At 43.1% G+C, this 18,564-nt stretch overlaps 1 protein-coding gene across 8 annotated transcripts in view; it reads left to right on the forward strand.

Moving 5' to 3' along the window:
• Window positions 1-7,156, forward strand: part of FOXN3 (forkhead box N3) — a 465,438-nt gene extending 458,282 nt beyond the window's left edge. For all 8 annotated transcript variants that reach the window (XM_033191647.1, XM_033191646.1, XM_033191642.1 and 5 more), the window contains one exon: window positions 370-7,156. In XM_033191647.1, the coding sequence (XP_033047538.1) occupies window positions 370-931 (562 nt within the window). In that variant the 3' untranslated portion in view covers window positions 932-7,156. The remainder of the gene's footprint in view (window positions 1-369) is intronic.
• Window positions 7,157-18,564: the final 11,408 nt, after the last annotated feature.

Raw genomic sequence — 18,564 nt, forward strand, 5'->3', positions numbered from 1 at the left:
GTCTGGCGGTGTCTGACTCCGTGGTGTTGGCGGGGACACGAACCAAGCACAGCTTGATTTTTATGGTTTAATGTAAGATATGGAGCCTCCGCCGCTATCACTTCAGAAGTGCTGTTTTGACGTCTCAGCCACACAAATGGAGTGAAGCTGCCATTATAGGAGATAAGCAGGGGAGACTGAGGTGTCAGGATTTAGGACCCTGCCTTCAAAGGAGACCCACCTGTTGCCCCCACAGTTTGCGAGTGGCTCCATTGAACGCAGAGGGGCTGATGTTTGAAGGCGGGCGGGCTGCTGGGCACCCCCATCTGAGGAGGTCTAACTGTGTCCCCTTTTTGTCTCCCGTCCCTCCCCGCTGTCCTCACTCTGCAGGAATGGCATCACCAGCTGCCGAATGCGGACTGAGAGCGAGCCGTCATGTGGCTCCCCGGTGGTCAGCGGAGACCCCAAGGAGGATCACAACTACAGCAGCGCCAAGTCCTCCAACGCCCGGAGCACCTCGCCCACCAGCGACTCCATCTCCTCCTCGTCCTCCTCCTCCTCGGCCGACGACCACTATGAGTTTGCCACCAAGGGGAGCCAGGAGGGCAGCGAGGGCAGCGAGGGGAGCTTCCGGAGCCACGAGAGCCCCAGCGACACGGAGGAGGATGACAGGAAGCACAGCCAGAAGGAGCCCAAGGATTCTCTGGGGGACAGCGGGTATGCATCCCAGCACAAGAAGCGCCAGCACTTCGCCAAGGCCAGGAAGGTCCCCAGCGACACACTGCCCCTCAAAAAGAGACGCACCGAAAAGCCCCCCGAGAGCGACGATGAGGAGATGAAAGAAGCAGCGGGGTCACTCCTGCACTTAGCAGGGATCAGGTCCTGTTTGAATAACATCACCAATCGGACGGCAAAGGGGCAGAAAGAGCAAAAGGAAACCACAAAAAATTAAAAACAAGTCACTGATTTGTTTTGAACTTACGGCCATTTGGTTTCAGCATGTCAGGAGATTTTGAATGATTTGTGGCAATATCAGCGATTTTTTTCTTTTTTCTTGTTTTTGGTTTGGTTTTCTTTCTTTTCTTTTCCTTTTATTTTGTTTTAATTTGCCCCCCTTCTTTGTTTTGGACCCTTAAGAATTTTATTTTTAAAGGAGATTGAAGCCATAGAACTCATATTGACACTCAGCTGTTTTACAAAAGCTTTTCATTATCTGAAGACAAAACCGAAAAAGCCAAAATTACCATTGCTTCCTCCAGCTTGTCAGAAACCTGTGGCTGAATCCGCAGGGATGTCAACGTCAATACCACAGGAACACACATTCGGCACCTAGAAGGCACGTGGGCAAAGTAATCATCGTTCAGGCCCAACCCTTAGGTTTAAAAAGTCAGGTTGTCCATCCCATTGGGTTCACTGAGGCACATAAAGCAATTGAGGAGAAGGAGGACCCCTCGTCCCCCTAGGAACAGACCCAAGCCTGTGGCACCAGGCATCTGAGGGTGCCAGGAAAGCCACTGGAACTGTCACACGGCAAGCACAGAGGGCCAGCCACCAGTCCTCCATGCTTCTGAACCCTGAAGCCCGATGACGTCTTACGAGGTGGACGTTGGACTGTTCACGCACATCGGGCGTCAGTGACTCATGGAGAAGAAATGGGGTAAATTTTTAGTGATGTTGCTAATCATTGAATTCTGTTCTCTATTAAATTAAGAAAATATTCCAAAAGCCATAAGCCTGAAGGTTGGCCCTGTGCACACACACATACACACAGACACACACCACAACGCACCACACACACATACACACACACATACACACACAAGAAGGAGAGAGAGAGAACACTGATGTGGAAAACAAGCTGTGTCTTCTTAACTGCCCAAGTGAAAAGCAACCAAGTCCAGGAAATTACAATAGCTGTTAAGGAAAGGAAATAATGGTACAGATCTTTTTCTGTCTATCAAAACTATTTGATCCAAGTGAAAAAAACTAGAAAGCTACGGAACCTGCCATTAGTATTGTGGTGTATTTTTAAGATTAAATGCACACTGATGGACAAAAAAAAAGTAAAACATGGCAAAAAAATAAAATAACTCCTATACTGCCCTCAAAATGGAGTTTGCAATTAATGTCAGGATTTATCTTTGCAAAAATCAATGATTTCCACATTCAGCCAGTATAGCCAGCAGTAATTTCTGATCCACAATGCATGGATTCCTTTGAAGAAAAAAAAGAAAAAAAAATCACAAAAACAAACTTTTTTTATTCAAAAGTAACAAAGTTCTTGTAAGGTAAATAATGTATTTAGCATGAAGCATGAATTATTTTCATATAAATATAGAAAATAGAGAAAAGGCTATGCCTCTAATTTTTAAGCCCTTAGGCTTAGAGGTTCTTTTGGTTTTCTTCTTTTTTCTTTCTTTTTCTTTGCTTCCTTTCTTTCCTTTTTGTTTTTGTTTTTTGTGTTTGTTTTTGTTTTTTTCGGGTTATTTTGTTTTGGTTTTTTGAAGCAGGTGTTTAAGGTTTAACCTTCTTCAGGGACAAATTCTGACTGTTGGGGAACTTACTCTGCAATATAAAAATATCTTCATGCTCTGGTAGGGCTTGGATGGTTGAACTCTGTACTGCCTTGTGTGCACTTCAGCCCCGACCCCCTCTGATTCTCTGTTGAAAAGTGTGTCCTTTCTCTCTGTCTGTACATGTTTAACATGACGCAATAATTTGAGGGCAAACTTAGTAGTGAGTGTGTATGATAGAATCAAGAGAATTATGGGACGCTTACTTGAGAAAATCATTACCATGATTTGGTTCTAAGAAAAAGGCAGTGAATAATTATGCAAATTAGCCAGAAGAAGGGGAAACGTGCTAATGGGCCTTATTGGGTGAGGGGACGAGATGGGGTTCACGTGAAGGAGGAAGCGATGCCGAGGTAGGAAAGGCCAGCCCCAGACATCCTATCACCACAACGCCATGTCACAGTAGGAAGCAGGGGCCGGCCATCGCTACCTTCAGCACACTGACCAACCTGGAATTAAGACCACCTGGATCGTGAGAGCTGAATTTAGAAACCAGACAGTGTCATGCAGCCCAGAAACTCCTGCTGTTACCTTTGCCTAAGAAATTTTCTTTGGAGGGGATGGGGGGGTTCCAAAGAGAAATCTCTAGAAGAATATGATCTTCCATCCAAGTGGAGGGAAACTTTAAAACACAGACACCCAGTACTGTGGCTCAGGATATGATGCGTGAGGAGAGGGAGGGAACAGAGATGACCTTAACTTTTAAACAAGGGACTGCTGTGGGCCAAAGCCAAGCCCATCTGCCAGGACCAGGTAGCGTCAGAAGCTCCATCAGCCCGGACAGTGGGAACTAACCGGTGCATTCCCCACACTTAACCTTCCGGTGGGTTGCTGATGAGAGAACCTGAAAAAACCTGCACCTCTACAACAGGTCGAATTCATGACCTGAAGCTGAATACTTCTAGCATATTTGTTCAGGGTGTAGATGGGAAGAAAATATCTTTGCAGTGCTCTGTTCCCTCCGTCTCCCCAGACATCTGCCACCCTAAAAGCCATCCACAGCTATGGAGCCTGAGCGACACCTTGATGTGTGTTGTCACCTGACGAAGCCTAAAGACCTCCAGCTCAGTGCCCCACCTTCATCCCACTCCCCCGGTGATAAAATTCAGACCTCTCTCCTGAAAGGCAGAGGTTCAACATTCAGGACTGTTTCTGGCCAGGGACTTCTTCCAATTAAAACCCCCACCGTGGGCTGTCTCCCCTCATTTCATTTTTCTAAAGGGGCAGAGGCCTCTTTTAGAAAATAATAAAATGCAATGTGTGTGATTTACTTTTCTGATCTCTTTGAGAAATAGAGAAATATAAAAGTGTGTTCTTAACTCCAGAACCACTCTTTTTGCATAAATACCTCATCGGGCAGCTTTCTAAGTGTGATTTTCCTGAGTCTCCCTTCGTTGGATCTGCCGGAAGACTTGTCGGGGAACCTTTAGTGAGGGTACTTCTTCCTATTTTTCTTCTGTTTTTGGAGGCATACACATTATGCATAACCAAAACAATGGCTCAATTGTGTTTAACTTTGCATTTTGATTGTTGAGAACAAAAACAAAAAGTATCAATGTGTATGTGGCTGTTTGTAGTGAATTCATTGCAGAATGAGGTTGTCCGTGTCCTTAACAAGCCAAGGGGCAGGAGGCACCCTCTCTTATCCCCTCCTCCAAGAGCAGTAGAGAATTTAAGCACAAGCCTATTTGTGAAAGAATATTTTGCTTAAGTGTCATTCACTTTAGTCTTGGAATTCCTTCCCAAACGTCAGGTGTTCTTTTAGCTTCCAAACTAGCATATGTATCCATTAGTCTGACAGATCGCCTGAACACCATTAAGAGGTGTGGTGTTTTTGCTTTCATTTCTCCTGCTGGGAGAAGTGGCGGTTCGTGTGTCATTCCAGTATCTCACATACTCACACGGGGCAGGGGGGAGGGGGAAACGGGAAACTATAGCAATATTTAAAGATGCTTTGGAAACCAACCGTGAACGCATCAACGCCACGATGTCTACGATTACTTGCTATTGGCCCTCGGACACATTTAAGAGAAAGAGACAGTCACTCTTTTTTTCTTAAATGATATACACATAGACAGTTATTTTTATCCTATTATAATTGTCTTTTATCTTTATCTAGTACTATGTGGAAAGGGTTTGCATCATAGATATTTCCCAGCCTTATATACCATAAGCTCCTACTTCCCTGCCCCTCTCTAATCAGTATTCTTTAAAGAGTTCTTTGGTGAAGCCATCTATCTGAAACTAAAATGAACCAAACCCATATTTCACTGGTGGTTGGAGAAAACCATGGCCAGAACGATTGTGGCAGGTCTCAATCTTGGGAGTTTTTAAGAAGGAATGTGCCAGAGGCCTTTCCCAAGAACGGAGTTGAGTTTTGTTTTGTTTTGCAGAGGCATTCAATGTGTCTAGTGCTTGCTGGCCACAGCAGTTACTACCAGGAGCCTTCTGGGAGGGGCCATTGTGTTGAAGGAGGCTCCTGCCTGAGGGACAGTATCAGGCAGTGGGCTCTGTAGAGTGAGAACCAGGTGGACGCCTTCTGTGCCCAGCTCAGAGTCCTGCACCATGCCAGGACTGCCCAGGCCAAGGGCTACTGATGCAAGTTCCACTCATTCCACTCTGTGTGGGGGGCCGTGCGCCTCTCCTGGAAGAGCTCTTGGAGAAAGAATTGGAGTTACGTACAAGTGACCTAAATGGGAAGCTTTTCTAGATGAGACTGGATTAAATTCCATGTGATTTATCTTTCCCTTTAATTCAGGTTGGGACTCGTTTCTTTCTGGTGGATCACAGCTGCCCAGATGTTGCAATTGATTTTTATGTTTCTGTAGAGAAGTATTTTTCTTTCATCTTCAGAATTTTTTTTGCCACCAAAAGAAAACATTGGAACTCTGTGTTTCCTCTTGATTGTGACTTCCCAGTGTTGACAGTTAAGTCCTTAGTGTCGTAGGTCCCAGCCCACCAATACTATATCAAACACTGTTATGCACATAATGCAGCACTGTGATCTAATTTAAATAATACTTTTTTATTATTTATACTACTATATATAATATACATCAACACTTTTGCTATATAACCTAAGTGATAACCCTCTTTTAGTTACCTGCCAAACTCTGGACTTGGTTTATATTGCAGTTAACACAGTTACAAAGTTGTAATGGTGTCTTTTTTTTCCTTTGTAACGGAATGTGTAAATCAAAGTATATACATTGTGTGGTGTTCCTGTTTCTGGAGTTTCATGAGGATTTACACATGGCATTCAGTGTTCTGTATAGATCTGCCTACCTTTGTGAATTCATCTGTTAACCCCTCTTCCTTTGAGAGAGCACCGGCGATGGTGGTTAACTCCTTGTGTTTTCTCTGTCTCCTACTGGTTATTCTTGAATTAAGCACAGACTCGTCAGCTCGGCTGCTTTATCATGAATAATGTGTGTGACCCTGCAGTTCTTCCACAGTTCAGCAAACAAGTGCTAGCTTCACTGACCAAAAATTAAGGAAGGAAAACACAGTTTTTAAAATGATCCATCTTTTAACAGCCGAAACCGATGTGTCTATGGTGCTGCATCTTGCTGTTGTACTTCTGAAATCAGACCTGTGGGAACCATCATTTCTGACTTAACCATGAGATGCTCACGAGTACCCTTCCTGTTGTTTTGTTAGCATTGAAATCAAGACTATTTATTTGGAATACATACAACAGTGTTTTTCCACTGTATTTCATTTGCAAAAGTTGAGAACTGCTTTCTCTACCTTTTGCAAAATAATTGATATTCCATATTGGATTCTCAAAGACTTCGATATGGTGAACCTATTAAACCTAGAAATTGTATTCATCCTTTCATGACTGTGGCCTGAGTTCCCCAGCCCCTCTCCTCCTTTTTTTTAGATGAGATTTAGCACACTCTCAGTTATTTAAACATGCAACATTTCTTGAGTATGTATGTTGAGGCCATCTGAGCTCATAGCTGATTCAGTAACCAGTTTCATGCTGTGTCATTCACACTCACTACTTAATACTGCCATGGTGAAAATGTGGAGGAAAAATATATCCATGTGTGTCTGGGAAGCATATACACTTGTACATTTTTTAATACTCTGATTCTGTAACATTTCTGAGTTTTGTTTTGTTTTACAGAAAAAAAAAAAGTGATAAAGCAATCAGAAGACCAAGAGGTTTACTATTGATGCTTAGGGTCATCTGACCTTGGCTGGCCAATAGACGTACACGGCCAAATTAATTTACGAGAGTAATAATTTTTCAAAAGCCAATTTTTTTTTCTGTATTTTCTGTATGAAACTGCCAATATCATGAATAGAAAGGGAGAACCATAAAGGAAGAAAGAACGTGATGTTCTGTTCTGTTCGTGTGAACCTAAAGAAACAATGTGGAGGCAGGCGCGATCAGCCGAACTCTAGGGACTTGATGGTGTTGCTTGGAAGGCATCCATACCTGCATTTTGCATTCTTCATATGTAATCATATTGCCAAAGACAAACTATTTCATCATTTATTGTAAATAACACTTTCCCCCAGACCTACCATAAAGTTTCTGTGATGTATTGTCTTCCAGTTGCAATAAAAATTACTGAGTTGCATCAATTGAAGAAAAACACCATGTAGTGTTATGTGTGCCGCATCTCCCTGTGCAGATGCTGGGCCGCAGCATCATTTCTGTTTCTTACCTGCAGTCAGGTGCGTGTGCAGTTTTTACTGTCTGGTTTCAGGGTTCTCAGCTGCATTTATTGTGCCCATCCTCACACATGCATAGGTTTCGGTGGAAATCCCACACTGCTCTGCAAACACAAATGCGCTTTCGGAAGCTGGGCTTACCCAGGATCTCAAGAGAATTCCAGCTCTGGTGTAGACAGCTGGTGGATGGCCAGCCTCCCATCATAAGTCCTAAGACTTGTGGTTTAGACGGAGCTTCCGTTTTGTTTGGAAGTTGTCAAACAATAAACTGAAATTGTACTTTAGGACTGGAGCCTGCCAGCCTATCCCAGATCCTGAGGGTTTCTTGTGATGACATTTCTAGCCCCAAGACCTTCATCTGCCAGGATTTATTACATCATCACTGAAGTGCCCACCCCAGACCCTCGCACACACACATCCCCCAAGAACCAACAAGGAGCTGATGGGAGAAAGGGGAGTGGGAACAAGGCACCAGTCACCCTGCTGGATGAGTAGAAAGAGATGTTCTCATGCATCTCTCTGGTTCCTTTTGTGATGGTTTTGTTTTCAGTATGCCCTGTCTGTAGGTCTCACCAACAGTAACCTTAGTGTAGAACTGGCCTTGGCCACCACCCCTCTGCTGGGCCCCCACATTCACTGGTGTCTTTGTCCTCCAAGATGCTTGGGCTGTGTCCCTGTCCTGCGGTCATGGTGTCACTCTAAGGTCATAGGCCCATCTGTCCTGGTAAGCCTACTGGGATAAATTCCTCCCCATTACACATCTCAAGGTGGGTCACCTCTGTATCCTGTGGGTTTGGCCCTTGTTGCTGCCATATCTGATCCCACTGTTGGAATCAGTTTCAAAGCTATGATGTGTCCTCCAGGGTACAAATCAATATTCGAGGAGACTTGATTGGGAGGAACAGCTAAAGTCATTGGGAGATGAATGTGATGAATCAATCCAAACTGGGTAGTTCAACTGGGTAGTTCTTGAGGCCAAATATAAGGTGGGGCCACCTTACAACAGCACCTACAACAACCATTTTCAATAAGTGACTCTCAGGGGGACTGGAGGAGAGACCCCACATGGATGATCAGAATACCAGAGGGGGCCCTGTCAAAATGATCACACCTGCAGAATTCTGATCAGGCAACACTCTTCAAAGTCCTATGGATTCTCAGAGCAGGGAACTTCTCCCTGTGGTGCCAGGGACCATAAGGCTCTTCTGGGCTTGAAGCTGAGTCTGGATGGGTGCCAGTGAGGGACACTGCGGACCCTAAGCAGTTTCTCCTTACCTTTTGACTGCACTGCCTGATGAAAGTATGATCTAGGCTGGGCGCGGTGGCTCAAGCCTGTAATCCTAGCACTTTGGGAGGCCGAGACGGGCGGATCACGAGGTCAGGAGATCGAGACCATCCTGGCTAACACGGTGAAACCCCGTCTCTACTAAAAAAAATACAAAAAACTAGCCGGGCGTGGTGGCGGGCGCCTGTAGTCCCAGCTACTCGGGAGGCTGAGGCAGGAGAATGGCGTGAACCCAGGAGGCGGAGCTTGCAGTGAGCTGAGATCCGGCCACTGCACTCCAGCCCGGGCGGCAGAGCGAGGCTCCGTCTCAAAAAAAAAAAAAAAAAAAAAAAAGAAAGTATGAACTAAGAAGTCACCATCCTTCAATCCTTCAAGAAACTTATGAACAGATGAGGGCATTTTCAGGAGTCTGATATGACTGGGAGGTTTCTGTTTATGAGCTAAAAACTCATGTTCTGGTTACCCTACTTCCAGATCACCAAATTAAATGGCCCTACATATGCACAGCAGAAGTGTGTTTTGCCCTTTTTTTCACTGATACAAAACCAGGGTTGTGAGCTGGGTATGGACAATTTTTTAAAAGACTCAAATACAAGATAAACATTTAATAATATTTAATAAATATGTTTATTCCCTTGTACTCAAGTCTTTTAAAAAATTGACTGTTTTGTGTGAACAGACCTTTCTGGAGCAGTGTGTCTAAGTAATGCTCATAGCAGTCGTACTGCAATTTGAAATCATTCTTGGGCATTTTTGGACTCAGTAACTGTTTTATGAGAATCGTTTTATGTTACTCCATAATAAAGTAATTTGGAGTATATATGGCCAAATCTTCAAATACGGCAACTTACTTGAGAGAGTCAGGAATTCTACTTTTTCTCACCTGCTACACATTTCAAACTGACTTCTAAAAGGATAGAATATGGACGAAGTGCATATTATGTCTGGTGGGGAAAGTCTGAAAACCAAGATAGTGGCTGATTTCTAACTCCCCCCAGGACACAGTTTCTTCATTAAATGAGTCCAGTCTATTCACATTATAAAACAGGAAGGAATATTAGAGACCATTGGTCCAAACTCCCCATTTTATGGACCAGGCACTAAGACACAGGAAAATGTTTGCCCAGGATAATAGACCTAGCTAGTTGTGGAGCTGGACTTAAAGAGAACTTTTCTGTCTTATCTATTGTATCCATTTATTTGGTATGTAATTAAAATCATCGGCTCTGTAGGATTTCATGGCTGGCAATTCACCACACATACACACTTAACATATCCTATGCATTTTCCATATGGCTATAGTGAAAATTGATTATCTTTTGAAGTAATACATAACATCCTGTTGAGTGGGTGTCCTGCCATCTTCAACTGTTACCTTACTCTTCAATGTTTATATTGCTTTCAATTTCTCTATTATAAGTAATACTGCAGTGAACATCTTCAGGTATGTGGCAATTTACATTTTTTCCACTTGTCTTTCAGTTAGATTGCCTGTTGGACTATTGAAACAAAAGTGTTATCAATGAGGTAGATATTTATACACAGACTTTCTAAGAGGCACCAATGCCAATAGCAATGAATGAAAACCCCGGTTTCATGACGCTCTCACCAGTATTGGATATGATTTTACTCTTTAATTTTTGCTAGCAGACAAAAATAGTACTTTGTTGCCATTTTAATTTTAATTTAATTTCTAGAAAAGTTACATTACTTTTTATATGTTTGCTGACCATTTATTATTTATCTTGGTGGAATCATCTGTAACTGATTCTCTAAGAGTTTAAAAGAGAGAATTCATATTTATAGACTCCTTGCTACAATGTCCCCAATTCACCATTAAATGGTGTCAAGATGCCCAAACACATCACCTGCCTGCAGAGGTTTTACCATATTCAGACACTTCTAATTGTTCCTATATTAAGACAAAACCCTGCTCCCTAAGACTTTTACCTAAAGGTGCTTAGACTATCCTAAAAGGCTACAAACATGTAATCTTAAATCATCTTGCACATGGCAACAATAATGTTAAAAACAACAATAATTTCTAAGTCTTTTTCAGAATAAACATTCCAAGTGCTGTCTCCTGTTTCTTTTTTCTGAACATGTTCCCATTTGTGATCAGAACCGAGAACTGGTGACAGAATTTCAGATACAGTTCAATGATGAGAAACTCTCCCCACCTCATTCTAGATCCTCTGTTTCTGTTAATATAACCAAACCACTGATTCACATTGAAGTTGCTATTAGTTAAAACGACTAAGTCCTGGCTATTGATGTTCTTCTCCAGATGCCCATTTTGAATCACCCATTATCTCTGCCAAATCTCCTTGGATTTTGTCCAGTCTTAAGTCAGTTCAGATTGGCAGTGGGCTAGGGATGAGAGGATTCAGATTTTGTCATCAAAAACATTTGCTTTCCTTCCAGATATCATTTGATCACAAATTTGAAAATGTCTTTTGTGTATTGATGAGGACAAAGCTGGAGACATGTGGCATGGGTCTAGAGCCCTCCTTGTAGGTCAACTTTCATATCAATCAGCACCTTTCATTGTCAGTCATTTATCATTCAACTCGTTATGCAGGCACCAGACTTTCTGAAGATGCAACCTACATGTCTCCATCCAATCAAAAATTTGTCAAGTACATCCTCATTCTCCAGGTATAAGTCTGTAGTCTTCCTTTATAAGAAAGGAAATAAAGTCATACTCTATGCTAATATAAAGTATGTAAATTTGAAATAAAGCAATGAAAAGGAATAAAATTTCACTTTTGTATAAAAATTGAAATAATGTAAATTCTAATTTATTCCTATGGGAGAATTAGCCTTGATTTATGCAGTTATTATATGAAGTCTTGAGGAACATACCCCATACATGAAAAGAAACCACAATTCATTCATTCCTTTACTCTGTCTTAGCCCAAGCTGGCTTCCTTGCCAAGAGCTTACAAACTATTAATAATCCACCCAAGATTCTCACCTAGAGGGTGACATTGAGGCTCTGGATTGATATGGTTTGGCTCTGGGTCTCCACCCAAATCTCATGTTAAATTGTAATTCCCAGTGTTGCAGGAGGGACCTGGTGGGAGGTGAATAAATCATGGAGACAGATTTCCTCCTTGCTGTTCTCATGATAGTAAGTGCATTTTCATGAGATCTGATGGCTTAAAAAATGTGTGGCACTTCCCCCTTTGCTCTCTGTCTCTCTCTCCTGCTGCCATGTGAAGATATGCTTGCTTCCCCTTTGCCCTTCTGCCATGATTGTAAGTTTCCTGAGGTTTCCCAGCCATGTTTCCTATACAGCCTGAGGAACTTTAAGTCAAACCTCTTTTCTACATAAACTACCCAGTCTAGGTAGTTCTTTACAGCAGTGTGAGAACAAACTAATACATGGATCTGTAGTGTGCAGATATTGTCTTCTGTTTGCAACCTGGAAGTTTCGGTATAATGCCTAGTAGTATTTCTTCACTTTATATACATGCCTATTTAGGGGACTGACCTATCTAGCATGTACTTAGCCTCTAAGTATAGTCAAATGAATTTATATAATTAGCTTCAGCTTCCTTTAAAAAGATTATCAGGAGTTTGGTGACTTCCGGCGCCTACTTACTTTTAAATAGTTGCCCCTTTACCCAATATGGCATATATATTTAAGCATCCAGAACTCCAGTAGACTAAAAAGGCTGTCCAAAACATGAAAGAATAAAGAAATTAAAGAAATAGTTTAGAAAGGAAAGTTTTTTTTTTTTTTTTTTGGTTTTTTCGTTGTTTTTTGTTTTTTGGGTTTTTGTTTTGTTTTGTTTTGTTTTTTTTGAGACAGAGTCTCCGTCTGTCACCCAGGCTGGAGTGCACTGGCGTGATCTCGGCTCACTGCAACCTCTGCCTCCTGGGTTCGAGCAGTTCTCCTGCCTCAGCCTCCTGAGTAGCTGAGATTACAGGCGCACTCCAGCACACCCAGCTAATTTTGTATTTTTAGTAGAGACGGGGTTTCACCATGTTGGTCAGGCTGGTCTCAAACTCCTGATCTCATGATCCACCCGCCTCCACCTCCCAAAGTGCTGGGATTACAGGCGTGAGCCACCTCGCCTGGCCTGAAAAGTTTTTAAATGGATTCTCTCCTTCATTGTCATAGTCAATTCACACTTGCTTTTCAGCAACTGCTATGTGACAATCCGTTAGGTACTGGAGACACAGATAAAAAATTTGGCTCTTACCTTCAAGCATGATCATGTCCAAAAACCCAGCTGTGCTGATTAATGGGCATCTCACTGGCAGCTGGTATATCCTTCCCCAAACTTTTTAGTAGTTGTTGGTCTTTTCTAGACTTAAGTGTCTTGGTTGAAAGATGAATCCAGCCTTTGTCTTCTTCTCCTGCCAGTCTCCCCTCTTCTCACCTGTTAGCTGATGAGACATTGGATAAGAGCCTGTCCACTATCTGCAGACATAGCCATCCCTCCAATGGGTGGATTATTTCTTAATGAACTAATCCTTGCTGCCTGGCACCAGCTCTGTGATAAAACGAATCTGGGACATTTCTTCTGCATGATGCTTGATGTTCTTGGCTTATAAACAAACATTTGTCTCCCACCCCTGCCCCGCTCCCTGCTTTTTCTCCCCGCCACCTCACTTTTATCACTCATTTCTCAAAATTGCTCTAAGAGCAAAAGATTGGAGAACCTGAATGGCAGAGGATGCTCTTACTTTATCTTAGTAAGCCTCCTGCCACTATCATGGCCAAACAAGGGTGTGCAGAGAGATGCATGAAGCCTTCTGTTGATTATCAGGCTAGCCTTTCCTCCAAAACTCTTATTCACTGAATATGCTGCATAGACCTGCAAGGACTCATCATGTCCAGCCTTCTGCCTGAATATGGACCATGGCAGCAAATTCTGCTCTGAGCTAAGAGGGAAAGTGTTCATGCATGCTAATTCACAGGAGTCTTGTTGTATTATACAAAAAGCATGCCTTTTTGATGCTTAATGCTTTCTACTAGGCCATTTCTCTTGTTTTCCTTTCTGTTTCTTTTTTGTTTTGTTTTGTTTTTTGTTTGTTTTTGAAACAGGGTCTTGCTCTGTCGCCTGGCTGGAGTGCTGCAGTGCCTGATTGTAGCTCACTACAGCCTTGACCTCCTGGACATAGACAATTTTCCCACCTCAGACCCCCAGGTAGCTGGAAATACAGGTGTGTGCCACCACACCTGGCTTTTTTTTTTTTTTTTTTTTTTTTTTTTTGGAGAGATGGGATTTTACAGTGTTGCCCAGGCTGGTCTTGAACTCCTGGCCTCAAGTGATCCTCCCACCTCAGCCTCCCAGAAACCTGGGATTACAGGCATAAGCCACCATGCCTAGCCTAGACCATTTCTCTTAGACTAAAAATTTCATCTAACCCATCAGACCCATTAGGAGGGAAACAACTCTATATTTTTCCACCTTTACTCGCAGTAACTAGTCCCCTTGGGAGTGAAAATGTCAACTGGCAACTAAGAAAATTCAGAAGGAGGGATATATATTTCACACCCACATTAATTTTTTTACGTTGCAAAGGTAGACGTTCTCTAATGACTTGTAACTTAATGATAACATAAACACACTGTATATAACATTCATCTTTCATGTTTACGAGGTGCTGTCAAGAAGCCAACCTGTCCATCCCAAAACAACCTTTCTAAGAAGCCTCAAATCATCCTGAATCCCCCCGGCTCTGTCAGCTCCTCCATGGAACCCAACACCCAGTCTGGCCAGTTGTATTTTAAACTCACCTTTAATCATTCTTTGTCCTCCACTCCTTTGGCCGCCATCCTGGTCAAGTCCCAATTCCTGTTGCCCACATGATGACCACAGCTGCTGGTCTCTACTGACCACACGTTCCTTTGCAGTACCATGAGAATTATCTTTGCAAATCACCTCTCATTCTGTCATTTCTCAGACCCACCTGAACTTCGGTCATCCTCAATGACTCCAGTCACCAAACTCTTCAGTCTTTTGTGGCTCGGGGCCTCTCCACATTTTTTCCCTCTCCTGGAATGCTCTATTCACTCCCCACCTCTCTCCTCCTGAAAAGTCTCTGTCAGTCCTTCAAGGCCCAAGTCATATCATTCTCTCACCAAGTTCCAGACCACCAAAGTCCTGTCTCTATTGGTAGCTGTCATCACAGGCTGTTAGGATTCTAAATCCACATGTTGGCTCCCTTGATGGAGGCGAGCTGATTAGGGGCAGGCATCAGAAGGCATTTTATGCTGAACCCCAGTACGGTGCCTCCCACTTGGATACTTAAGGTGTTTTTAATTTAAGGTGTGTGTTCTTTTTCATGTCCTCAGTTGGCTAAACAGATAGTTGGCAATGATACATCCATTTCACCAAAGTTTTATTTGATTCAGAGCCAGCAAGTGGTATAGCTCTGTCTCTTTTCCACAAGAAATTTGCTCCAGCCTGGGCAATATGGCAAAACCCTGTCTCTAGAAAAAATTTTTAAAAAATAGCCCTTTCTCACCAAATTTTGTCATCAAGCCCTATCAATTCCACCTCTTAAGCATCTCTAAGTTCCATCCTCACTGCAGTAGTAACCTCTGTGTGAACCTATATCATTGCTCTGTTGGATTTTTGTAGTTCGAAAACTTGCATTAATTGCTTCCCCTTTCTCCATTTGTACAAGTCAGGCCCCACCAGGGAAAAGGAGACACTCTAAGTATATTATCAGTGATCTCCAGAGAAACAGAACCAATAACAAATAGATAGATGATTGATAGATAGATAGACATAGATGATAGATAGATATAGATGATAGATAGATGATAGATGGATAGATAGATAGATAGATAGTCTAGATACACAAGCAGAGATTTATTATGATACTTGGCCTACACGATCATGGAAGCCTAGAAGTCCCATAATATGCTGTCTGCAAGCCAGAAACCCAGGAAAGCTGATGGTGTAATTCAGTCTGAGTCTGAAAGCCTGAAAACCAGGAGAAGACAGATGTCCCAGCTCAAGAAGGGAGATGGAAAATTTACACGTCCTTTTTGTTCTGTTCATGCTCTCATCAGATTGGATGACGCCTGCCTACATTGGTGAGTGTGGATCGTCTTTACTCCATTTACTGATTCAAATGCTAATCTCATCCAGCTATGGTCTCACAGAAATAGTGTTTTACCAGCTATCTGGGCATCCCTAAGCCCAGTCAAGTTGCACAGGAAATTAACCATCACACCGAGTATAGGTTAGTGCAAAAGTAATTGCGATTTTTGCCATTAAAGGTAATGTCATCACAATGGTGAGTTCTCATAACATCTGGTTGTTTAAAAGTGTTTGGCACCTTCCCTCTCGCTCTGTTCCTCTTGCTCCGGCTGTGTGAAGTGCCTGCTCCTCCTTTGCCTTCTGCCGTAACTATAAGTTTTCTGAGGCCTCCCCAGAAGCTGAGTAGATGCCAGCATCATGCTCCCTGTACAGCCTGAGGAATCATGAGCCAATTAAACATCTTTTCTTTATAAATTACCCAGTCTTAGGTATTTCTTTATAGCAGTGTGAGAATGGACTCATACACATGCAGAGCTAAGCCTACCTGAGCAGATGAAGACCAAGGAAGGAAACTGAGGGCACCAGGAACCCCCAAGACAGCACACTGGTCCTGCCCCTCTTTTATGCATTCCCCCACAACCCACTGCAGCCAGGGTGACTGTCCAATCATGCATCTGGCACCGTGCCCCTGCCTAAAGTCCTATGCTGTGCCCTGTGCTCTGGCTAAGCTCCCAGCCAGCCCTTCAGCCTGATCTCCCATCCCCTCCCAGGCCCACTCTGAACCTCAGCTGCTTGGTAAGCTGCAGTTCCCAGGATGTTCCTAGTGCCTTCTGTCGTTTTGCATGGACCACCCTCTCTGCCTTTCTGGAGTGTCTTCATGTCTTCCCTCTGTGTTCAACTTCTCCACTCCCTGCTACCAAGGTACCTTGTGGTTAACATGCTTTTATTCTAGCACTCACTATGTTTCTCTATGGCTATTGATTTCCCAGTCCCTGTCATGTTTTCCTAAAGGGCAAGCTTTTTGCCCTGTACATCTGTTTATTCCCAGGACCTGCCTTAGCATCTGGCTGCAGCAGTCACTCAGCTAGCATTTTTTGGATAGACAGATGGATGAACAAGAGTTACTGCTCAGATCCTAGCCTGCATACTATAAATGAGAGCATTGCACCCTCTTCCCCAACCACAGCAAGATGCAGGACAGAGCAGGAGTTGGAAATGCATTCAGGAGGATTTGACAGCACGATATTCCCTCCCACCTGGGAGAGCTCCAGGGGCAAGAGGCATTGCTCACTGCCCATCTTGGGATCGCAGGGATAAATTGGTGGATGCTTTGGCTTGTCTTGTCTAGGCCGTAACCATGTCCAGGTCCTCTGTGGCCACCAGGCTGAAGGAATCATCCTCCTTCCCCGAATGTGAGGCCCAGAAATGTCACAGTTCCAAAGGATCCTAAAGTATCTGGATAAAGAATAGAGAGGAAGGGACAGGCCCCACGGGATCTATCATCTCCCAGTCCAGCCGGTCCTCCTCCTTTGCTTTCTGTCTACAGGTCATGGAGGTGGAGCAGGAGAGGCATGAGCAGAGCTCTGGCTGCCCTGTCCTTAGCTTCATGCTTGTTTTGTGGTGACTCGCCATGCTGGAGCCCATTTCCACATGAGAAATCACATCAAAACGTCTCTGCACCAACGCTCTTGGCATGGCTAAGTCAAAATTCTCAGATCATCACTGGGGAGACGATCGATGTTCTTGGCCAGCTTTTAATGAAAATCGATTCTCTCCCTGGCTCTTTGTTAAGTGTCATTGAGAACGATTGCATTTTGTGAACCTGGTCACCGGCCTTGAATTTGCAGCTTCCTACAGTTGATGAGAGGCAGAGCATCTTGTTGCTGTTCTTTTCTCAGTCAATCACACAATATGCTGAGCTGTACAATTAATGTTCTTTCCAGTCTGTTTTTTAGGCAACATGGCAGCTTGGCTAATCAGAAAACAAAGTCACCTCTTGTGCATGGACTCTAAGGAAGGGGCTGAGAAAAGTCTGGCTGCTGGCTGGCTCCTTTACTGACCTAAGTTATCGAGGCAGTGGTTAGTGACAGACAGACTGGTTTTCTAGTCCCAGCTTTGCTGCTTACCAGCTGTGTGACCTTAGGCAAAGCACTCACCCTCTCTGAGGCTCTGTTTCTGCATCCATAGAATGGGATGATAATAGTGCCCAAATGTGGGTTAAGAGGATTACATGACAGGATGCATGAGAAAAGGAAGTAATATAACATTTGGCATATCTAAGAGACTCAGTAAATGCCTGTTGTTATTATTATGGCTATTATTATTATTTCACCCTTCAGAATCCCAGAACTACATAGCCCAGCCCCTGTATCTGTGATGATGCTGATCAACATAATAGCCACTAGCCACATGTGGCTCCTATATAGCAGTTAAAATGTGGAGTCCAAATTGAGATGTGCTCTAAGTATGAAATTGATACTGGATTTCAAAGACTTACTGTGAAAAAGAGAATGTAAAATATTCATTTATACCTTTTAAAAATAGTGATGATATATTGAAATAACATTTTGGATCTGTTATGTTAAATAAAAGATATCATTTAAATAAATTAATTGTACCTGTTTCTTTTTGACTTAAAAAAATGGCTGCTCGAAAATTTAAAATTGCATATGTGCCTCTTTTCTTGGCTACCCTGTGGTATACGGAATCACTTTCAAAGGAGTTTCATCAAATAGCCGAAAGTAATTCAATAACAAAAAGTGAGCAACACCCAGGAATTCCAATCCTTAACTTGTATCTCTTTTAAAATAATAAACAAAGACCGAAGCATCATGAAAGCTTTTTATATCACCTTTTCTCTTCCAATTTTCTGGTACCCAGTGCTGTTTTGAAGCCTTTAATGTGCTACTCCCTGCCCCCGCTGCCAAGTACATGCAAACGATCTCTCTACCTCCAGCTCATGCCACATTTCTCTCCTCTCCACCTGTTCCACCAGTTCCACTGCTGTATCCCCTTTCTAGAGTCTTCC

The sequence above is a fragment of the Trachypithecus francoisi genome, unplaced genomic scaffold (genome assembly GCF_009764315.1).
Source record: "Trachypithecus francoisi isolate TF-2019V2 unplaced genomic scaffold, Tfra_2.0 Lachesis_group3, whole genome shotgun sequence".
Lineage (NCBI taxonomy): Eukaryota > Metazoa > Chordata > Mammalia > Primates > Cercopithecidae > Trachypithecus > Trachypithecus francoisi.